This window comes from Vidua macroura, chromosome 27 (genome assembly GCF_024509145.1).
Source record: "Vidua macroura isolate BioBank_ID:100142 chromosome 27, ASM2450914v1, whole genome shotgun sequence".
Lineage (NCBI taxonomy): Eukaryota > Metazoa > Chordata > Aves > Passeriformes > Viduidae > Vidua > Vidua macroura.
Genome location: NC_071597.1, coordinates 3725314 through 3748308, shown reverse-complemented (window position 1 = coordinate 3748308; position 22995 = coordinate 3725314). Strand labels below are relative to the sequence as shown.

Below are 22995 nucleotides of genomic sequence, written 5' to 3'. Positions count from 1 at the left end.
CTAATGTGATGTAGGTGTCTTCTGTATGGTAAGTGACAGCTTGAAAGTGCAGTATCTGTGTTTCATTAAACAGAAACATAATAAAGACAGAAATTATTATCCGCAGAGGAAAATCTCTGAGAAATCTGAAAGACCTATCTGTGGTGGCATGATGTGTTCTCCCATGGCAGGCCTTTCCTGCACCATTAAATAGAAAATAATAAAACCAGAGTTAGACATGAGTTATTCACATGTTCTTTCCTCCTGCAAAACCTTTAAAGCCATTTTCCTGTTTCTCTTTATAGTTTGTCTCCATATCAAAATTTTATCCCTTAAGTCAGGCAAGATCAGGCCCAAGATCATAACAGATTAAAATAGATATGCAAGTGCTCTGTAGGTCTTTCTTTACAGTTTGTTCTAACAGGAGAACCAGAGAAAGAGTTGTGTTGTACCTAAACAATGAGAAGAAAATAACTGACTCCTACACCTGCAGCAGTCAATACCCAACAGACTCTTTTCCTCTGGGAACACAGATAGAAATACTTCAGATTTGTGATGTGGCTGTTCCAAAAACATTAACCACAGATTTCTCCTACTGGCAGCTGAGCTACTTGATTTTACTTCATTCTTCTGTCTCTTCTTCCAGATGCTATTGTCCTCTGGCACCTACACACATAGGACTTCTCTTTCAAGGAGACTTACCAGCCTATTAAGTAAATGGATTATTGGAATTGAAAATCAATTCCAAGACATTTTTGTATTCTTGAAAAAAAAAACTGCTACACCTGAAACATGCCTGGGCAAATGTTATTTCCTGGGGTGCAATCCACCCTCTTTTTGCATGGTACTGTGGAGAATAAGTGGGATTATCTGTGTTCACTAGGTAATTCTTTCCTGGAATGGACCTCATCCAGAGAATGATAGCTTGAACTCAGATATTAAACTGTGGTTTAGGGTTATTCATCAAATCTCTCTCTTCTCCATGTGTGTTGGGCGTGTATTTTTTGGGATCTCACCAGAGTCTTACATTCCCATTTGAGTGACCCCATACTGATTTTAGAGGAAACATTTACTCTAATGTAAGTAAGTTCTGAGTAGTGATTTAAACACCCAAATTGATTTGCAGGAACTTTTAGCATATAGGTATGGGTTTAAGGAAATGTAATAAATCTGTGCAAGTCACACAGATTTAAACCAGTCTGTTAGCTAGCTGTGGTGTGTGCAGCTGGAGGATATCCCCAGCTGAAATAAAATAATGCCAGTTTCTAATACTAAAATCACAGTGTTAAAGAGTTTTATTCCTGACTTTCAGTGGCAAAAGCATAATTCTAAAATCTCTTATGGTGGTACTCTGCAGAACAGGAGTCCACTGACTATTTGCCCATTTCAATTTGGGGTTTTTCCATCATTTTATTCTGCTTGCTACATGAGAACATTCCTTAATGCTACCTAGAGTGAAGATGAATTATTTTCCCTGTTGATGTCCAGATCATCACAATTAAAAATCAGTTGACCTTGATCTATTTCCTAGTGACTCTCAGATTTGAAGGCCCCTTTTTATGAGACCATGAAGAAATACACTATGAAGTACACCATGAAGTAGACTCTAGGTTTTGCCAAGGCACTGCTAATCCTCTACAAAATCAGCCTTGGCTTTATGTTTCTCTTCTGCCAGATACTTCCCCTGCTCCTGCTACTGTGTCTTACAGTCTGCTGCAACACTCCCACTTTAACCCACACTGGTGTCTATACCCATATTTCATTTCTAGGTCCCACCATCAATGTGACTCTGCTGTAGAGGAACCCGAGACAAAGGAGTGTGCACTGATGCAATCCCCACATGCACTTTGGGATAAAGTTGCCCCAGGAGATCATTCTTGCCCACAAATTTACATGCAGTTCCCCTACTTCTTCTTCCTAAGGTTTGTCCTTCCATATCTTGTCATTAATCAGAAAGATTAAAAGAAAAACAGCAACAACAACAAATCCCAAACCAACCAAAAATCAGACACTTTCTTTGCCACATCTGCTGCAGCAAATAAGGATTTAGCACTCAAATTATTTCTTTGGGTAAGATTTATTTGAGAGGTGGGCCCACCAAATGGTCAGACCATCATTCCCAGCACAGACCAACTCACTCAATGTTATCCACTACCAGGAGATATTCCCATTGTGTTTGGGGGAAGGCTCAATAACCAAGGGCTGGCATAGGTGTTGGTCTTCATTTCATTTTATGAAATCCTAATCAAATTTAGTGGCGCAAGGTGATATCTCTCCCTGCAGCCCATCCTTCCCATTACCACAGTTTTGAGTAATACCAAGCCCTCTCCCATTGTGGCAAAAAGAAAATAACTTTTCCCCTTCCACCATTTAATAGAATCATCAAATCATAGAATATCTCAGGTTGTAATGGACCCATAATGCTCATCCAGTCCAACTCCGTGCTCCTTGAAAAAGTTATCAGTGAATGGAGAACAGACATACTCCAAAGAAAGTTTTTTAGAGAGACCCTCCTGTCCAGTCAGCAGGTACAGAAAGGACATTTTGGTTTTCTAAACTCCTCAGAGATGAGTCTGGATGCAGCTGGATCCCAGCCCAGCCCCAGACTCTTCAGTTTATGTCTAAAGGGTTACAGAGGTGTAAGTGAGCCTGTATACAACTTTGTTCCATGGGATTAAAGATGGCAAAGCAAATATAATTATAGAAACAAAATGTTTATTTAAATTTATTGCAATGATTAAGCAAAATAACTTGATCAGAATTATTTGCTACATAGCATAGGTAGCCATAGCTACTGGTATTGTATACTGCACTATTTTTGAAGGACTAGAGAAGCAATTATATTAAATCTAGCAAAACAATTATTAAGTAGAGATTGATGTTAACCATGCAACAACCATGAGCAAACCTATTTGGCTCAGCCTTGAAAAGTGACCTTAAGGGGTTTTCCTACTCAAGGGAGGTATGCTAGAAATTCTCACCGTGCAAAAGTGGGACTGCCCTTCTACAGCATAACATGATGGGCTGCCAGTCTGATACGTTTTTAGCTTTTGTATTGTCAGGTTTATTCAGCAAAATATGCTTTGCTGCTGAAAAAAGGTGTTAGAAGCTCATTGGTTTCTTCCATGTGACACTTGTGACTCTCACTTTGATGTGAAAGCCTGGACATCCCTGCTGCTCCTGCCCTCAGATCGGGGAGTATCTGTTTGCATGTCCTCACGGTGTTGGAAATGATAGAACTTTACAAACACCTTTTCTAATTAATTGTTTTAATTAAGTTTTCTTATTACTTGTTTGAATTAATCATAAGCAGTGTAATTTTCCACTCTGTCATATGCCACTGTAGCCAACATTCAGCAAGGTTTGTCATAAGCTGCTACAGTGGGAACACAGCTTGGGAATATTCCTGAAGCTTTTACATTTTGCTAAAAAAAACTGTAATCAACCTTGATATGCTTCAATGGTCTCAGACCTGGAAGAGGGATTCACTGCTGAAGCTGGACACAAGGAATGCAGAATTTATGAACCATGAGGCCATTGTGCAGAACCCTGACATAAAGAGGGAACTAACAAAGACAATTCAGCAAGTGTCAAAGACAATTCAACCATTGTCCTGGTTTCACCTAGGGTAGAGTTAATTTCTTCTTTAATTTCTTCTTTAGCTGTCACAGGGCTGTGTTTTGGATTTGGAATGAGAATGGTGTTGATAATACACTGAAGTTTTGGGTTTTGCTAAGTCATGTTTATCCTAAGTCAAGGACTTTTTGTTTCCTCATCTTCTGCTCTGCCAGTGAGGAGGTTCACAAAAGAAACTGGGAGAACACATCTGGGACAGGTGACCTAAACTGCCCAAAGGGACATCCACACCCTAGAACATCATGCCTGGTATATAAACTGGGAGCAGTTGCCCAGAAGGGCAGCTGATCTTGGTTTGGGAAGGGGGCTCTGGCATCAGTCAGGAGGTGGTGTGTAATTGCATTGTGCATCACTTGTTTGGTCCCTTTTCATTATCATTATTCATTACTACTATTGTTGTACTTTATTTTCAAATATGAAACTGTTCTTAATTCAACACACAAGTTTTACTTCAAATCTCCTCCCCATTCCACCAGTGGAGGGGGAAGAAGAGGTGGTTGAGCAAGCAGCTGCATGGTGTTTAATTTCCATCCAGGTTTAAAACACGATACCTCTCTCTATCTGGGAAAAAGATAACAAAAAGACTGAAAATATGGACTAATTAGCATGAGAAGCAAGAAGTCAATAACCAATAGAAGACAGAAAACTAATTAATGAAGAGCAATTTATAGCCAATGAACATTAATATCTTGGTTTGCTAAAATGTATAAATAATGCAAAGCTTTGAAAGAGCGTGTGCATGTTTAGAGGAGCGCTGTAATAAAGTAATGTGTGCTTTCTGATATTAAAAGTAGCATTAAAGAGCTTAATCTATCCTGATGTTTTCAGTGACAGTGGTGGGTATGATAATTTGGTCAAGCTGCTCTCAGTGTTCTTTAACACTAAAAACAGGAGACCCTCCTTGCTTAAGCCATTCCTGGTAAGGTGTAAACAGCTGGAGCTGCTGTGTCCCTGCTCAGGCAGTTTCCTGACTGACAGCCATCCCCTCAGACTGTAAAAGCCCTGTCCCACTCTTTAACAGGACAGACTTCTAACACCCCCCTTCTTGGAGTGTGGAGATTCCTCCCTTGAGTGGGGACACCCAGCAAGGTTTCACTTTGAGACTGAGAAAAAGAGACTTGTTCAGGGCCGTTGGCAAGGGTGAGTAATGTCAGTCTCTACTTAACATTTATTTTTCTACCTTTAATATAATTGCTTCAATACTGCTTCCAAATACTGAGCTATATTAGTAGCAGTAACTATCTACACTGTGGAATAAAGACTTCTAATTAAAGCCTTTTAGTCTAGTCACTAGCATCATCATCTATGTAAATAAATTGTTGCCTCATGTTTGAGAAGGCATGTAGAAAACAAGGACACCTTTGCTAAAAACTGCAGTGCTAATCTTCCATTCTGCTTTGGCCAGGGCCATAATCTGACCTCAGCACTCCCAGAGTGCCCTGGGTGCTTGTCTGACACGCATCTCTGGGCCATGGAAACCCTCCTCTTCCTCACCGAAGGGTGGTGGGCAGTGCACAGCGGCTGCGAAGATCATAGCCTGGCTGTGGGGATCTTCTCTGCTCTCTCAGCCTGGTTCGGGATTGCTTCCGAGCAGCCCTGAGCATGGGAACCTGCTTGAAGCTGCTGTTGGAGGGCCCTGACGCTGCGTTATCCACTGGGGCTTTGTCACAACGTGGACTTGTTGTCCCCCAGTTCCTCTTGCCCAGAGAGGGGAGGTGGGCTGTGCGCTGCACAGAGCGGCTGCGGAGGTCACAGCCCTGCCGCGGGGATCTCCTCTGCTCTCTCCGCCTCGGTCGGGTTTGCTCTCCAGCAGCCCTGAGTACGGGACGCTGCTTCCAGCTGGTGCTGGAGGGCTCTGGAACTGCTCTATCGACAGGGGTTTGGTCACGACATGGAGAATTTGTTGTCTGCCTCCTCCTCCTCCTTGGTGAGAGCTCTGTGTACTGCACAAAGCGGCTGCGGAGGTCGTAACTGCCCCGCACGGATCTGCTCATCTCTCTCTGCAGCAGCAGGGTTTGCTCCCAAGCAGCCCTGGGGGCACCAGGCCACTGCAGGCTCCTGCTGGAAGGCCCTGAAGCTGCACCATCCCTGGGAGCGTGGTCACAGCTGCAAGGGCCCACTCTCCTCCCTGCACAGTGGTCACAGTCTGTGGTGTCCACAAAGCAGCTGCAGCCATCCCTGCCCCACAGCAGGGATCTGCTCCAGGCCTGCTCCCTGCCAGCATCTTCCACGTCCAGCGCTGTGTCCTGCAAAGAGAGCTGTGGAGAGTTCCTGCCCTTCTCTCCTGAAAGGGCCAGAGTCAGTGGGGAACCCCCAGAAGTTCTGGGAGGGGACATTTCAGAGCCTCCCAAAGGCTCTTCTGGAGGGCTGCCAAGGCTATAGGGCCAAAGGTGCACAAATGGGGTGGATCTGGGTGGGATGCTTTGAGAGGAAGCAGCATTGTGGTGGTAAAGAATGATGCAGGATGGGAGAGGGAAAAGGAAAAATGCTGAGATCCTAGAGAGAAATCCACTGCTCCTCTGGTGCCGAGTTATCCTCCTCCCCAGAGTTACCTTCATCCTGCCAGGCAAACCCTGTGGGCCAAGAGACGCCACCTGCTTGCTGCTGCCTACCCACTGACTGAGGAAGGAAGGGGCATATGGTGGTGCCAGCGAGGAAGAAGCCCTTTCTCCAATCTTCAGATCAGAGCACCTGGAGAAAAAAAGAGTCATCTCAGTTTAGGGCTGTTGTTGCCTCCTCTGGGGTTCAGTCATTTTCTTGGAGAGGTTTCTATGACAGAGAGAAGACTTAACCAAGGTCACTAATGGAAATTTCAGCTAGAGTCTTCTCACCCAGTCTGCTCCTGCCCCAGCAAAACCTCATTTTTGTACCTTCTACAGCCTCCATTTCATAAATTCACAGACTTGTTTGGGTTGGAAGGGACCTTAAATCTCATTTTGTTCCACCTTCCTGTCATGGGCAGGAATACCTTACAATAGATCAGGTTTTTCTAAGCCCTGTCCAACCTGGCCTTGAACACTTCCAGGGATGGGGCACTCACAGCTGCTTTGGACAGCCTGTTCCATTGTCTCAGCAGCCTTACACCGAAGCATTTCTTCCTAATACCTAATGTAAACCTGCCCTGGGTCAGCTGAAAACTGAAAGCCTTCATCCTGTCCAACCCTCCCTGATAAAAGAGTCCCTCCCCTTCTTTCCTGGTAGGCCCCTTTTATGTTCTCTTGCTCTTCTCTACATAAGTCCAGCATCAGAGAGCAGACAAATAGCAGGTTACATGAGGGCAGCAGACTGAAGGACGGACATGGGGTAGTACAGGTTTCTCAGCACTGAATGATGCAGATAGTAATTCCATTCAGTGAGAAAAACACTATGGAGGAGTGGGCACAAGTAGAAGCAAAACAATAAACAGAGAAAAGGAAACATCTTCTGAACACATCTGAATCCTGGTTATTACCTGGCATAAAACAGCAGGTAGGCTTGCTGCTTGAGAGCTGTGTCAATGCAACGGAGCTCCACAAACTCATCATCCATCTGGTACCACAGCCCGTTGCTGGCCTGTGAAAAAAAGACAAGGACCTCTGCATGGTTTCTCTCCAAAAACACAGGCAGAAAACTACCAAACAGTGTGTCAAAACAAATCCAGTCCAGCCCCTAAGGAGACCTTCTGCCCCAAAACCTTGACTGTCAGTAACACTGACAGGAAAGTTTATCTTCCCCAGGAGACATTTTCCCCACTGGGAAGGAAGGAAGTTGCTGCTTACCTTTGTGTAGCAGAAATAGTGTCCTCCATGGCAGCTGACCCCACTGTGCACCAGGACAGCATACAAGGAGTAATGGAGGGGTTCTCCATCGGCCTGGGACATGTATGGGCGAAGATCCAGGTACTCGGGGTACTCCACAACCTACAGAGACACCAGGAGGGCTCAGAAGTGACACTGACCTGTGACATAGAATAGCCTGCCACATCCAGGGGCCAGAGGTGTGTAAATACATCTCTGGGGCTCATGAGCAGCTGGTTTTCCATAAAGCAACATGTAATGCTTTGGGTGGCAGGAAACTGTTATTGGCCAAAGCAGCTCTGTTGGAGACATGTGCTTGCCTGTCTTTCCAAGGGAATTCTTCTCTCCCCAGAGGGGAACAAGACTAACCCAACATGAGTGGCTTGTGACAAGCTCTAGGAAATCTGCTCCAGGAAGAGAAAGCTGCACACCAGTTGTGTACACACCTTGCTGATCTTCCCACCGGTGAAACAGTCAAACCTTTTCAGGCACACCGTGAGAATCTTGGGTGCAGAATGGACTGTGAACCTCTTGGAGGCAGCAACATTCTTCTTACACCTTGAAACCAAGCACAGAGCCCAGTGCTGAAATGCACCCAATCCTTCCCCACGGTGGCCAGGCAACCTTTCCTGTCTCACACAGCTCTTGCTATTCTAAGGCTATTCACTGCCATGTTTTTAAAAAGCTGCATCTCCTCTGTGTGCAGTAAACCTCCAGAAGATGACTTCTCCTCAATGACATGCAACCCCCCCCACCTCCCACAGGATCTCGTGTTAATATGTTCTTAGTAATCCTCTTACTTGTTACATTTAAAGCAGTTATCACCATCCAGGTGCTCGGGTGTCACAAAGTCCTCCAGAGCTGCAGTGAGGGATGAAGCTGCCTGGAGGAGTGAGAAATGAGCACGCTGAGCTGCAGGAAATGCCCTCACCCCAAACATTTCCCAGGAGCTTATAAGAAAACCCCTGAAGATGATGCTGAGGAGACCCACCATGAACCTCTCCAGAAGGAGGCAGAAACAGAGTGTGATGCTGAACATTTCCCTGTGTTCCAGCAGCTCCTGGAGCCATCAAGAGCTCCCTCCCTGTACCACTGCTCACTTAAACTAATGCCACTGTGCAGGGGCATCAGTGATGCAAACAATGCAACCCATCAGCCTGGGAGCCAGACAGGTGTGGGAGGGCAAAGGGAACAAGGATGAGGATATATCAAGGGTGCAGAGAGGATAATGCTGTTTGACCAGCTTAAAAACAGTATCTACAGAGAGACCAGTGCCATGGCCTCTCCATAACCCTTCCCATCCCCCACCAAGATCTCTTGTGTACACAGTCTACATTTTTAAGACAAATATGTTGACTCTGGAAAGCTGCAGGGGCCTTGGGATGTCTTGAAGCACAACTGCAAAGCCTCTTACTTTGATATCCAAAGGAACATCCAGGAAGGCCTCATAGGAGTCAGAAATGGCTTTGCAGCTGAAGCAGGTGACTGGAAAGAAAAATCCAAATGTTGAGCAATGGTGAGCTGACCGACATTGCCCATTTACACACTGCACCTGTCCCACCAGCCCCAGGACCAACTGTCAGGCACAGGCAGACAGAAGGGCACAGGCAATGCCAAAGAGAGTAACAGTTGTGGAAACATACCTCTGGATCTCAGAAAGCCCCCAAATATTTGATAGACAACGGTAGTGGATTGAGAAGAGAGGTCCAAGCTGGAAAGAAGTGGTAAGACTGAGCTTCATCTCCACCATGAGTTTTGCTTGGCCTGAAAGCCCAGGGTTTAGGTTTCCCTTGATGGGAGCACATCAAGCAGTCCAAAGGGCTCAGAATGTTGTGAGGGTAATTTGCTTGTGCTTACTCGTTGCTTGCACTCAGACAAGCTCTCTGCATGGCATTGACAGTACAGCATAGGAAGTCATGGGCATCTTCTTCCCTGCCAGGCTGAAAATGCTCTCCTATGTCTAAGAAAGAAGTTTGTAGTTCTCTCATACAAGAAGGGAAGAAAATCTGTTGAAGTACCTGGCATGACTTACGTCTGAAAACCTTGAGGACAGTCAAAGGCAGGATGGCACTGACAGGGGAATGCAATACCCTGTTAACATGCGCTTCCATGATGCACATCATGCAGAAACCTTGCTGGTGACCTGAAGAGGGATGCAGGGAAGGTCCTTAGGTTAGCAAATATCCACAGCAGTGGGGTATTTCTCCTCTTCCACTCCCACTCCAGTGAAATACTCCACTCCTCCCAATGTCCCAGCAATCCCAGGCCATTTTAGAAAATGTTCTTAAGAGGGATGCTAAACCGACAGTTTTCTGTGCAATAAACCAAGAGGGTTTAACTTGCAGGAATAAAGACTTGGAGCTACAAAGAGGTGTCTTCATGAAGGGTAAGACAGCTGGGTAGGACAAGTGGCTTCTAGGCTTGAGTGCTCAAAGAACATAAACTCATGGGGCTGACAAAGGGCTGCTGTTCTCCTAAATCAAATTCCAGTTTCTGGGAATCTTTGGGATTTGATTAACAGATTTTCAAGGGGATGTTCCTAAAAGCACTCACAGGCCCGGCTGTGCTCTCGGGACAGCAGGTAGTTGGCCAGTGGGGGGGTGTAGGTCAAGCACTGCAGGACAGCGTTGAGGAAACACGTGTTGCCCACATTGAAGAGCCCCGCTCCAGCACTCTGTCTCTGCTGCCAGACCATGCAGATCTTCTCTGGTGGAAAGAGGATCCTTTTTGGAGGAGCCATTCCCTCAGCAATGACTGCAGAGAAATTCCATTTGGAAAGAGACGAGATGATGAGATGATGAGATGAGATGAGATGAGATGAGATGAGATGAGATGAGATGAGATGAGATGAGATGAACAAAATCATATTTAAACTTTGAGTTCTCCAAACAAGCAGTCAGGACAACCAGCTTGAATCTTCAACTCAGTATCAGGGGAAGCCTAGCACTGCCATTGAAATTTACTGGTTTGGAATATTCTGTTCCCCTGCTTACTTTGCCAAGAGTCCAACAAACCCCAACTCTGATTTCTGGGCCCCAGGGTGCCTTCCTTTCTCACCAGAGTTGTAGACTGGATTATCAGGTCAAGCTTTCCTTGATTGCAACTGATTGTAACTTACTAAAAACAAGCAAGTACTGAACACAAAAGTTAACTCAAGGATGTCAGACTTCTCTATGAGCAATGATGTTTTGAAGTCTTGTACATAGTGACAAAGGAGAGACAAAAGGTGTTTTCCTGTGTCTAATCATAAATATCTGGGTCAGTCTGGCTGCTCCCAGGAAACATCCCAGAGTTCACTCTAGGTTGTGAGCACAACATTCTGGGATCTGACCACCAGTCACGTCAGTTGTCTGTGGGGATTCACAAAGTCCAAACCCGCCAGTGAAGCTGTTACTCACAGAAATGATTTTCTGTTGTGGCCATTGCCTCTCTCAGGAACAGGGGGCAAAGCTCTGGATGATCAAGGACATCAGGACATGCTCCAGAAAGAGATCTGTGTCAATCCCATCACCTGATTGCAAAGAAATTACTGTAGCTCACCAAAAGTACAAAACCTCCAAATAAATACAACCTATAGAACAGCATTTGCCATCCAGAGTTTCAGTGGTGCTTGTACCAGCAGGCTCACACCTTTGGTATCAGTGACAGAGCCCCAGTTCACAGGAGGTTCAAAGGTCCCTCTGAAGTGCTCCAGTTCCCTTCTCTGAAGAGGCCCTGCTGCTGCTGTCAGAGCATCAACAGCAGAGCTCTCTGGCTTTCCCACCTCCTCTGCAGGAGTGACCAGCTTTCAGCCACTAACTTAACTACTGCCTTTGCTGCTCTCCTTTTTCTGTCTCACTCCCTCCTGCAGCAGCCAAGGTGGGCTTTTTGCCACTCTGGGCTGAGCCCAGCCCCTCAGACTACAATCACAGCCTACTTACCTATCCTAGGCTATAGTAAAGAAAAGAGAATCAGCAAATAAGAACTCTAGCCTAGCCTGGGCAGCCTACAGGGTATAAACCAGCTTAGACTTTTATCCCATATCTCCTTCCTCTATGACCTATCTCAAGAGTCAAATCATAATTACTTTTGAGAGGATGAAAGAGGAGGAGGACAGTAAACAATAAATTTGTTTAAAAGGCAGGCATGAGAGTAGCAAAGAAGCTGAGTTATCCTGAAGGCCAGCTCTCTCGTTAGCCTGCTTTCAGGACACCGAGCATTGGGCAGGTGAGGTCACAATCACTGGCGAGCTGCCACATCTCTGCCCCTCTGTGACACGGGGCCACACAGGGATGTGTCCCCTTGAGGCCACACAACCACATGGTTCCTGGGCACGGAACCCACATGGCTCCTCTCACAGGTGGAACCACTGGGACTCCCTGTGCTGCTGATGAAGAGGGGTTGGCTGGCAGAGCTGCCACTCCTTGCCCAAACCACAGAGCTCAATGAGTACAGGCCTGCCCAGAGCTGGCACAAGCCTGGTCACAGTTCTGTCTGGCACACAGGTTACTGGGGAGTTCCACTGTGAGACTCGTGTGGGCAAAGCACCCAAGCTCTCACAGGGTCATTTCCAGTGAATTTTATCTGCCCTCAAGGTACACCCACGGGCTGACCTGGACTGGCACCACCAAAGGGACCCTCCAGAGCCTGAGCTGGGTGAACCTTGGCTGCCAGTCCCCCACCCAGCTGCTGCCTCTCCTGGGCAGCTTTTTAGCAGCTTCACATTTACTCCTTCCTCCAGGCTTGGTTAGGCTCAGTTTGATCAGCACAGCTTTAGCCAGATTCCCACTCAGGGTGGCTGGAAGCAGTTTTGTTCCTGCTGCACTTGACCCACATGGTTTTGGGCTATGCTTTGGATGCCTGGAGTTCTGAGCAGCCTCTAAGCAGCAGGCAGGTGGTGTTCTTCATGCTCCAAGGAGGCAACTGGCTGCTATTCACCCCTGATGCCTTGGGATTTTAGCTTCTATATTTTTCATATATTTGTAATCCTGCAGTTCTTTAGTGTATAACTCTAAACTCCATATACAGTGTGAGCTACTGTCTTCACATTTTGGTCAGACACAACAATTCCTCTCCAGGCCTGGCAATCAATGACACCTCACTGCCTCAGGCCCCGAGAGATGGAAATGAAAGTGAGTCGGGGGGAGCAAACTTGGGATAAATTACTTCATTACCTGAATCTGTAATTGGAAGATTAACCCCCAACATGCAAACGGACCAAACTTATAAACGTATCAAAACCTGTGACCCGTGGTCCATTTTTGGGTGTAGCCCCTGGGGGAACTTCATCTGCCCAAAATGTACCTGAAGGCCCTTCAATAAATACAACCACTTTTTATTCCCTTATTTTTGTCTGGCCTCTTGTTTTTAGGTAGTCCCAAAAGGCATTACCCCCAGTAGAACTGGCTGCTTTGTCCCCTGCTAAGGCAGCAACACACATCAACAGCAAGGATGGATTTTTGGAGATCAGGGCCCACCAAACAGGGTGGATTTTTGGAGATCAGGGCTCTCCTGCTGGGGAGAATCTGAGGCACAGGCAGGAGGGGCCAGAACCACCACAGCACTGCTGCAATTTACTCCATTTGCATTTGTGTTAATTCACGAATTAGGTTTTCCTTCTCACGTCCAACTAGGCAATAATTGCCCCTTTTCCCTGCAAGCCCCACAGCAGCCTCAGATCAGGATCCAAGAACCTGTGTGGGCAATGACCCACTTTGGCTGTGGCACAGCTGAGCCCCTGGCGCTGGAGGTGCGGCTCCTGTGGGAGCTGCCCGAGCTCCCTGCACGGCCCCAAGCCCTCCTGCCTGAGCACGGCTTCCCTGTCACCGCAGGGAACAAGGCTGAGATTTACACAGCTCTGCTCCAGAGTGCTTTACAGCAGTCAGGGCTCGGGCTCTGTAAGCAGAGGGACACTGAGGAACTCCACTGGAGGCAATTAATGATGGCACTTCTGACCACTGCCTGTCCCCTGATCATAGGGGGGCATGACAGCTTTTGAAATTATACAAATTTAAAACTAATTTTAATTAATTTTAATTAACTTTTAAATAATTTATTTATTTAATCATAACCAGTATATTAATCATGACCAGGGTGTTCGTTTTAAACCACTTTTAGCCAGCATTTAGCAAAGTTTGTCATAAGCTGTTACTGTGGGAACAAAGTTTGGAAAAATTACTGGAAATTAATGGAAATTACTCTAAAGTTTTGCTAAACTAACCTTGACATGCCTCAATGAACAAAGTCTGAAGAGAGACAGATATATATTCCTGAAATTGGACACAAGGAATGCCGAATTCAAAGGTCGCAAGGACATTTTGCAGAAACCAGAAGATAAAGAAGAGACTAGCAAAGACTATTTAGTACAAAATAGAAAATTCTCTACTATGTTGTGACTGTTGTATCCATATGGCCAGCCAAGGACTGAGCTTTTCCCCAGCCTGCAGAGGGTTTAGGTGATGGGGCCCCATAACAAAACTGTTCTCAGCAAAAGTTTATTCTGATCCCTCTGAGCTGGGGGGAAGCTGCAGCTTCAGGGGAGGGAGGTCTGCTTTCTGCCTTTCATTTTGATGCCTCATCAAAACCACTGCAGGATTTAGATAAAAATCAAAGGGTAAGTGCCCAGAAAGGCTCCTGGCAGCCTTAAACAAAACAAGAATTTGGATCCTGATTGCTCCCTAAAGGAGGAAGAACCTGGGAGTCCCTCTGCTCCCTTTAAGGAACCCGGGTGTCCCTCTGCTCAACTGGGAGAACCTGGGTGTCCCTCTGCTCCCTTAGGGGAACCCGGGTGTCCCTCTTCTCCCTTTGGAGAACCCGGGTGTCCCTCTGCTCCCTTTAAGGAACCCGGGTGTCCCTCTGCTCAACTGGGAGAACCCAGGTGTCCCTCTGCTCCCTTAGGGGAACCCATGTGTCCCTCTGCTCCCTTTGAGGAACCTGGGTGTCCCTCTGCTCCCTCAGGGGAACCCGGGTGTCCCTCTGCTCCCTCAGGGGAATGCGGGTGTCCCTCTGCTCCCTCAGGGGAACCCGAGTGTCCCTCTGCTCCCTCAGGGGAATGCGAGTGTCCCTCTGCTCCCTCGGTGAAACGTGCCCCGAGCACCAAGGGCCGGGGCGGAGGCCGGGGCGGTGCGGGCCGTTCTCGTCAGGCGCTGCGCGGCAGCGCCGTGGCCGTGCTGACGGTGATGGCTGCCGGCCGGGAGCTGTTTTGGGGCGGATTTGGGGCATTTTGGTCATTCGCAGGGAGCTGCGAGGGTGGTGGAGGGCCCCGGTGCTCCATACGTGTCTGGCAGGGCGGCTCGGAGGCGTTGGTGTTCCCCTGGCTGCTGCAGACCCTCAGCGCTGGAAGTTCCCTTCTCTCGTGCCCTCTGCCCTCCCCAGCCCGCGGGCTCCCTGAGCCGTCCCTGCGTGGAGCAGGCCGGGGGCTGCTCCCATCCCGGGGCACTGGGCAAAAGGATTCCTTGGTGTGGGTTTGACGTTCCCCACACAGACAGCGCCGGGTTGTTTTGGGGAATTGGGGCTGTTTTGGGGAATTGGGGCTGTTCTGAAGACTCAGCTGGAGCCCTGCTCAGAGGGACCGGGAGGGGCCCAGCAGCACGGAGCCAGCCTGGCCGGCGCACAGGGGCACCGAGCAGGACACAGAATCTGTTACAGAGAGGTGCCACTGGCCACAACAGCACATGAGGAAATCTTCCTCTCGCTGCAGGTCAGAGGGAGCAGCGGATGTGATCAGCGGCGTTCCATGCCCCCGTAAGGTGGAGGTGGAGATTGGAAGAGCCTGTGAAGGGACTGGCTGGACGCTGCAGTGGTCAGTGTGACACGGAGCTGTGGCAGGCCTGGTCAGGGCAGGTCAGAGGCTCTGGCCCCTCTGTTTGGAGGCACAGGTCACCTCGGGGCTGGAGCCCAGCTGGAGTCAGGAGAGGCTGCGCTCAGCAGTGCCTCTGGAGTTGAGAATCTCTCTCTGATCCCCGTGTGGCTCATGTGCCACTTCCCAAACAGCACGGAGAAACCCACCTCTCCCTTTAGTGTGCTTTGAGAAAGCCCAGCTCAGACCTGCTTCATTTTCCAGTGAGGGAATTTGTCTTTCTCTACAGTCTGCAGAACCCAAGAGCAGGTTGCCAGGTGTGGACAGCTGGATGTTTTCCTTTCAGTGAGCACTGGAGCTTTGGTCCTGTGCAAATCCATGGGGCAGAGGGTGAAGGATGCTGGGATCAGGTGGCAGTGCTGGCTGCTGGAACGTGCCAGGATCCTTCTCTGCAAGCTGCAGTTGAGTGCATTCTGTAATTCCAGAACCAGCCATGCTTCACCTGCCTCTCCCATCAAATGGCTTTATTTTTTAGGGTCCTGTATTTCTTTCTTGTTGTCTTCCATAAATCCAGGGAAAAACATGCATTTCATTTCAGTTTTTCTCCTCACTTAATCCCCTAGCTGCTAATTTGGAGGTGTCTTGCAGCCCCTGATTCAGAAGCAGTCTTTTCAGGGTTACCTAGGGGTTCTGTAGGGTGACAGCTCATGGATGAAGTGCTGCTTGTGGCCAGGGACCAATGGAATGGCAAGAGGCTGGCTCTCTGGGTAGAGAGGTCTCATTTCTAGCTAAGGGAACCCATTTCTGGCTCTGGTCCACAAACTGGGTCAGGTCCAGGCAGTTCTCTCTAGACTGCCTCAACACCTTTAATTTTTCTTTTTTCAGACTCCATTGATGATGTGCCTTATGACCTCCTGGAATGCCATGGCAAAAGGAGCCTTCTTTTCAGCTGCAGGGGTGGCACCTTCATCATGTGCTGCCCTTCTGGAGCAGGAGCTGCTGGCACACCAGCCATTGATCTGAGAGGGAATGAAGCAGGGTGCACAGGAGAGCATTTTCCAGAGCCAGAGGCCATGGAACAGGTTGGACACAAGCTTGGCGAGACAAAGTGAAGTTCACCTCATATTAAAATCCTCTGTGGCCTATGGTGAAACAGCAAATCTCTCTCTGGAAAGCCTAAGTGAGGAATATGCCAGCACCCATCATGCCAATATCTCCCTATCTTGTTTCCAGACAAACCTCCTGTTAAACCTGCCAGAGTTGCCAAGCTGGCCAGAAAAGTGAGGGCCTTTCAGACACAGCCTCTTCCCCTTGAAGACCTCTCTGAGCTCCCCAGGTCCTCCTGATCTCTGCCCCATCCTTGACTTGTCCACCCCACTCCCTGCCCCAGGAGCCATTGCTGGGCAGGAGTTACCAGCAGTGCCTTTGGGAACTGGGAGCCTCGAGACTGAAGCCTTCCAGCAGGAGCCCCAGCTCCCAGATGTACCCAGTACATCTGTAAATCTCCCCTACAACTGTTATTTGCTAAATAGAGCAGTCCCAGCACTGCTGTGTTTCATCCCAGCTTTTATTTAGCCTTATTTTTTGTGCTGTACAGTGTGGCTGCTTCGGTGAGGCCCTGTGGTCCCCCCACCTTCCCCTGCCTGGCCTGGCTGTCCCTAGGGCACCTTGCTGAACTCTCCTGTGGTGCTGCTGACTCCTGGGCTTGTGTCACATGTCCTTTCTAGAGGATGATTTTATTCAGCAAACTCCCTGTGCAGGACAGCAAAACTGCAGAGATGAGCCCAGATGTCAGCAGAGAGCCTGGGTGTGCTGAGGCAGGACATGGAGCTGATGCAGGTCAAAACTGCCCCTGGGTCACCCCATTCCAGTCAGCAGTGTGGTATCAGGGCTACCAAACTGTGAAGTGTGGTAGCTCCTCTGTGCATCCCTGTGGGGTGAGGAGGACAGGGCAGGGGAGTGTGTGAATAGGGAGGGAAGAGCTTCCAGGTGTTCTGGAGCACCAGGGCAGCCTTCCTGTGCACCTCAGGTGAAGTGCTGTGGGAGGGACCTTCACACAAAGCCTTGGGTTTTCCCACTGCTTTCCCCAGGTGCAGCAGGATGTCAGGGAAGGAATCAAAGCACGGAGGATTTCCAGTGAAGAAGACACTGGGAGGAGTTGGACATGTGTTCTTCCATTCCATAAAACAAGGAAAAACAGGGACCAGAGAGAGAGGTGAGGAGTTTCCAAAGTCTGCCAATCCCTGGTGACTGCCCTCCCTGCCCTCCCAGTGCCTCTGGCACAGATCCCAAAGCTGTGGGGCAGATCGTGAGGGTGAATATCCTGGTTCTGGCCAGGATGGGATAAATTTTTGCAATAGCCAGGACAGGGCATGGCCAGGACCTGGAGGTTATTCTGAACCACTCCACACCATTTTCCAGGGACAGGGGAAGAAATCTCCTCTGGGTGACATGCATGGCAGCCTGGTTGGGTACTGCCAGGCTCCATGGGTGGATGGTTGCATGTGAATTGTCCCACTCCATTATTAATATTGTTGCTGTTACTGTTCATTTTCTTGTTTCATTGCTGTTTCCATTATATTGTTCTTATCTCAACCCACGATCTTTACTTTTTGTGCTTCCAGTTCTCCTCTCAAGCGCACCAGAGAAGGGAGGAGAGAGGGAGAAGGGAGTGAGGAGGAGCAGTGGTTTGCAGTATTCCAGTGGGAACACCAGGCTGGGGAATGCCATTCCCAAACCACAACAGTGAGTGCATGAGCACTCTCCATCTCAGCCCCTCATGTTCTGCAGCCATGACCTCCAGCACCAGCCTCGAAAACAAGAGGCAGCACTGAGGCATTTGCAGTACTCACCCTGCTCCAGACATGGAAAATGTATAAACAGGCTCAGAAGGGCTTCCTCGGGGCATTGAAACTCCTGTCAGCTTCTCACACTCTCTGCTGTGGTCAGCAATTCCTCTTGCAGCACTCAGGAGTTTCCAGGTTTGTTCCATCAGCTAAGGCCTGTGTGCCTTGGTGCATCCCCCCAAGTTGTTGGCTCATGGCATTGTTCCTTCCCGTCCTCTTCCTAGCTTTGATGTGCCAGTTTTCTCCATCCTGTGGTGGCTCTGAGCACCCTCTCTGACCAAACACTGCCTTTGGAGTGACTTTCCCTTTGTGCCAGATTTGTCTGCCCACGGTGTCGTTTTGCAGGTGCCAGGCACGGGACCCCTTTTGCCTTGCATGGCCTTCAAGGTCCCTTCCAGCCCAAACCATTCTGTGGTTCTCTGAGGCTGTGGCCTTCCCCTGCCCTCTGAGGACACCATGCCCAGAACCTGGAACCACCCACTCTGTGACATCAGCCCCAGGGCTGCAGGTGCCATGGGCAGTGCAGCTGCTGCAGGTACTTGGGTCAGAGGCTGCACTGGCAGAGACAAGCTTTTGTTTCTTTCAGCTGACAGATGCTGCTGGCAGTGATGAATCTGCTGTACCTTTTCATCCTGCTGGCTGTGTACAGACCTGCACATGGCACCTGGGACAACTGCAGGTACGGCCCCAGGCTCTAGGAGGGTGCTTGTCCCCCATTGCCACACCCCAAACGCCATGTGGGAGGCTCCTTGCCAGCACCCAGGTGCTGGAGCCGAAGGAGCCAGCATGAGCAGCAGGGCAGTAAGGACTTTGTGCTTCCAGAGGGACCTGTGGGCTCCGGCCCATGGCTTCTGACTACAACTCTATAGCTGCTGACTACAGAATTGTGACTGGCACAGGTGCCCTGCCGGGGGCCTGGCCATGGATTGTCAGCATCCAGGACCCCAGGAAAATAGGCACAGGCCATACGTGTGGAGGGTCCCTCATCAGCCCACAGTGGGTCCTCACAGCAGCCCACTGCTTCCTCCAGGCCAGGTAAGGAGGAGCAAGGAATGAGGGTATCCTCACCACACAAACAGTTGCCCAGCCTGCAGCACCTCGGTACTGCAGAGCCCAACTGAGAGACTGCTCAGAAGGCTGGGCTCGTGCCACTGCTGCCCAGCAGCCTCCAGCATGGCAGTCCTGGAGCCTAAGGCATGCTAGGGCAGTCACACTCCTCATTGCTCTGCTTTCCTCTCTGCCTTGAGAAGCAGAAGGCAGGGAAGTGCTGAGCTGCCACAGTGATGCCTTTTCAGGACTACCTAAAAACAGGCCAGACAAGGAATAAAAAGTGATTATATTTATTGAAGGGCCTTCAGGTACATTTTGGGCAGATGAAGTTCCCCCAGGGGCTACACCCAAAAATGGACCGGGTCACAGGTTTTCACACCTACAAATTTGGTCCATTTGCATATTGAGGGTTAATCTTCTAATTACAGCTTCAGGTAATGAAGTCATTTACCCCCAGTTTGCTCCCCTCAAGTCACTTTTGTTTCCATCTCTGGGGGCCTGAGGCAGTGAGGTGTCCTTGATTGCCAGGCCTGGAGAGGGATTGTTGTGTCTGACCAGAATGGGAAAGCAGCAGTTCCCACTGTATTTGGGGTTTAGAGTTATACACTAAAGAAGTGCAGGATTACAAATAGATGAAAAATACAAAAGCTAAAGGCATCAACAGCACATGGCTCTGCTCCCCCTCAGCCCTCTCTCTGCCTTGCAGGAACGTCAGCATGTGGCGTGTGCTGATCGGGGCCACCAAGCTGACCCATCTGGGCCCCGAGACACAGGTGCGCCACGTCAAGCGGCTCCTGGCCCACCAGGAGTACACAGCTGATTCCCAGCAGAACGACATTGCCTTGGTGGAGCTGGACGAGCCCGTGGAGTGCAGTGACTACGTCCAGCTTGCCTGCGTGCCCAACGCCTCGCTCACAGTGTCAGAGCTGAAAACCTGCTACATTGCTGGCTGGGGTTCTGCCAGTGCAAAAGGTGAGTTCCCAAAAAGGGCCCTGGGGATGAGCTGGGCACACCGGAGAAATAGGTTGGGCTTCCTGACAGCAGAGACCAAAGTCAGGCTGTAGGATGTATGCCTCTGGAGAGCTGGGCCTGGCCTGCTCCCCAAAGGCAGACAGAAAGGACACAGCACTTCAACAGCTGCTCCAGAGGCAAAGGCAAGCCCTAGGGAATGAGTTCACCCCCAAACAGGGGAGTGGAACTGGCAAGGAGCTGCTGGGTGCTCATTCCTTCCTGTGCTCCCAGCTCAGGGTCCAAGTGATGTCCTGCAGGAAGCCAAGGTCCGTCTCCTGGATATCCGGGTTGTTAACAACAGCCGCTGGTACGCTGGGGCCATCCACACCCACAACCTGTGTGCTGGCTACCCACGGGGTGGCATGGACACCTGCCAGGTACGAGTGCTGGGAGCCAGCTGTAAAGGTACCCCATCACCATGGGCTTTGCTTGGCAAATCACTTTTCCTGCACTGCTGGAGTTTCCTTGCCAAGTGCCCATGTTCCCCAGGCCTGCCCCTCTGCCCAGAAAACCCATCCAGTGTTCTCAGCAGCCCAGAGGTCCAGATTCTGGATCATCTATGCTCTGCCCATCCAGGATCACTGTGCAGATACAAAAAGGGGCCTTCAGAGACACCCACCCTGTTCCCAGCTAAGGTTCTTGAGACTCCAGCACCTTTTTGTGCCATGAATACAGCTGTGGCAGGGGCTGCAAGAGAGAAGCAAGCCTCTAGTGCTGACAGCAGCCACCCAACAGCACCCTAATCCTCTTTCCTCTGTTGCAGGGTGACAGTGGAGGGCCTCTGGTGTGCAAAGATAACCGTGCCAGCTACTTCTGGCTTGTTGGAGTGACCAGTTGGGGAAAAGGCTGTGCCAGAACAAAGCGGCCAGGAGTCTACACCTCCACTCAGTACTTCTACAACTGGATCCTGATCCAGATGGGCGTGTGCCCACCTGTAACAGCCACTCCAGAACCAGAGTCAGCCTGCATCTCAACCCCTCTTGAGCAGCCAGAGCCAACACCAACAGAGTCAGGCTGCTCTACTCCCACTCCATACCCACAGTCAGCTGAAACAACCACTCCAACGCCAGAGCCAACCTTCAGCTCAACCCCCTTTGAGCAGCCAGAGCCAACACCAACAGAGTCAGGCTGCTCTACTCCCACTCCTCATCACCCAGCTGCAACAGCCACACCAGAGCCAGCCTTGACCTCAAACCCTTCTGAGGAGCCAATGTCAACGCAACCTCTCTTGCCTGCTCCACATCCGTACCAGATACTGGTGAAATTCTTAACTCAGATGCACCAGATGCTGCTGGGCCTCATGAGAAAAAAGACATGAGCAGCAGGATGAACAGGATCCAGTGCAGACCACAACCATTTCATACTGGGGCAGTGCCTGCTCATCCAAAGGCAGCCTCAGGGTCAAAGGTGTCCTCTGTCCTGCCCATCTTCCTCCTCTGCATGCACACAAATGCTGAAATTGATTTAGTTGTGGAAATAAAGTTGCCTATTGCCACTGTTAGCATGTGTTTGCAGTCCAATCCAGTCTCCTGTGCAAGGCAAGGAGTCCCAGGCCAGGCACCAGCAAAACAAAGCTGATGGGAGAAGGGAACACAGGTCACAGGGGGCTACAGCTCTTGTGGACAGCAGTTGGGAACACTGTTTTATGCTGCCCATCAGTGGGATCCCTGGGTGTGGGACTTGAAACTGGACTCTCGAGACTCAGGAGACACTGTTCTAGAAAGACTCAAGGCTGAAGATTGGCCAGACACAGGCTGAGGAGGAGTTCCACAGCCAGGAGCAAGGATTTCTGAGGAGTGGGCAGACAGAAGAGCTTTGTGCCACCCCCCATGTTGTGATACATGAACTGTCCACAGCTCCCCTGCAGACACTGCTGGCACTCAGACTGACTCCACATCTGTCAAACACACAAGGAATATTTTGGCAAGGTGCCTCATGTTCCCCTACTGAGATCCTTACCACTCTCTGAGGAAGCCGTATCTCTGTGCCAAGGTGGGAAAGCAAACACCAGGTTATCTTCTAGGTGAAGTTAAAACATATCAAAATCTCCTAAGTGTGCTGAAGTGTTTTCTGTCTTCTTCTCCTCATTCTGCTTCTGAGGCTGTACCTGCAAGGCTGAGGTCTCTGTCACCCTGGGAAGGTCCGTGTGCCATTCCAAAAGCACTGCACACCATCATCTGGTCAAGAGCCAAGCACTCCCCAAAGCAGAGCAGAGCAAGTCAGGCAAGAAAGGGGCAGGTAAGTCACAGTGGGGGATGGATATGCAAGGCAAGGCAAGAGAAGGGTCTGCAAGGCAAGGAAAGAGAAGGGAGGGATGGGCAAAGCAAGGGAGGTTAAGGCAAAGATAGAAAAGGGAATTGTATGCAAAGCAGGCAAAACAAAGAAATTTTTATCTGGAAACAAAAGGGAACAGTTGCTGGGTTTCACATTCACATCAAAGGATATCAACAACACCATTGAAGAGCTTTCCTTTCAATGTACTGTCACATTCTCTTAATCATGCACAGCTTCTTATATCAAGATATATTCACACACAGGTACCCTCCAGTTTATTTTCTATTCTCTTGGAGGTGTCAGCTGGTTTAGTCTGAAGGGTGTTAGAGGACTAGCTGGCTTTTTTATTTTTTACAATGCAGTTTGCTTTTGAACCCTTTTTATGCTGCTTTGGGTTGTAACCACCCTTTTTTTGGAGGGGCCCTGTATGACTCACCTGCTCCCCCACCACATCATCACTGTCCCAGTGACATTGGGGTGCTCCCACCCCCTCCCAGGCTTCCCCAGCCCCCCATTTTTACTCACCCCCAAAAGAAGGCACAAAATGAGTGAAACTGCCCTGAGCAGCACCTTGCTGATCTAATAATCTAATAATCCAATCTAATAATGCCATTTACATAGGTACATGCCACAGCCCCCCAAAGGG

The 22995-nt window shown here is 49.3% G+C and overlaps 2 protein-coding genes across 13 annotated transcripts in view; one reads left to right on the top strand and one right to left on the bottom strand.

Annotated features, from left to right (window-relative positions):
- Positions 1-2743: 2743 nt before the first annotated feature.
- LOC128819775 (ubiquitin carboxyl-terminal hydrolase 42-like) overlaps positions 2744-22995 on the bottom strand; it is an 88489-nt gene continuing 68237 nt past the window's right edge. The window contains exons 1-15 of one of the 12 annotated variants that reach the window (XR_008440744.1): positions 11312-11578; positions 11022-11159; positions 10790-10902; positions 9945-10145; positions 9424-9534; positions 9249-9351; positions 9035-9102; positions 8806-8876; positions 8192-8274; positions 7838-7949; positions 7374-7514; positions 7067-7167; positions 6228-6306; positions 4975-5861; positions 2744-4176 (exon numbers count right to left, since the gene is read on the bottom strand). Coding sequence is in view for 9 of the 12 variants with exons in the window: in XM_054000108.1 (XP_053856083.1) it covers positions 5106-5861; positions 6228-6306; positions 7067-7167; positions 7374-7514; positions 7838-7949; positions 8192-8274; positions 8806-8876; positions 9035-9102; positions 9249-9351; positions 9424-9534; positions 9945-10145; positions 10790-10814 (1851 nt within the window). In the remaining 3 variants the exon portion in view is untranslated. The other 11 variants (XR_008440745.1, XR_008440746.1, XM_054000108.1 and 8 more) reach the window with 11 other exon arrangements.
- On the top strand, positions 18523-21576 carry LOC128819777 (acrosin-like). Its single transcript, XM_054000119.1, has 5 exons — positions 18523-18693; positions 18837-19049; positions 19771-20036; positions 20307-20452; positions 20839-21576. The coding sequence occupies exons 1-5, from the start codon at positions 18608-18610 to the stop codon at positions 21391-21393; spliced, it is 1266 nt and encodes a 421-aa protein (XP_053856094.1). The 5' UTR covers positions 18523-18607; the 3' UTR covers positions 21394-21576.

What these genes read in the sequence shown, in the direction of transcription:
- LOC128819777 (XM_054000119.1), top strand. Translation starts at nt 18,608, where the DNA reads ATGCTGCTGGCAGTGATGAATCTGCTGTACCTTTTCATCCTGCTGGCT. An exon ending in CACTGCTTCCTCCAGGCCAG is followed by an intron (nt 19,050 to 19,770) that starts GTAAGGAGGAGC and finishes TCTGCCTTGCAG; the next exon opens with GAACGTCAGCATGTGGCGTG. An exon ending in GGGTTCTGCCAGTGCAAAAG is followed by an intron (nt 20,037 to 20,306) that starts GTGAGTTCCCAA and finishes CTGTGCTCCCAG; the next exon opens with CTCAGGGTCCAAGTGATGTC.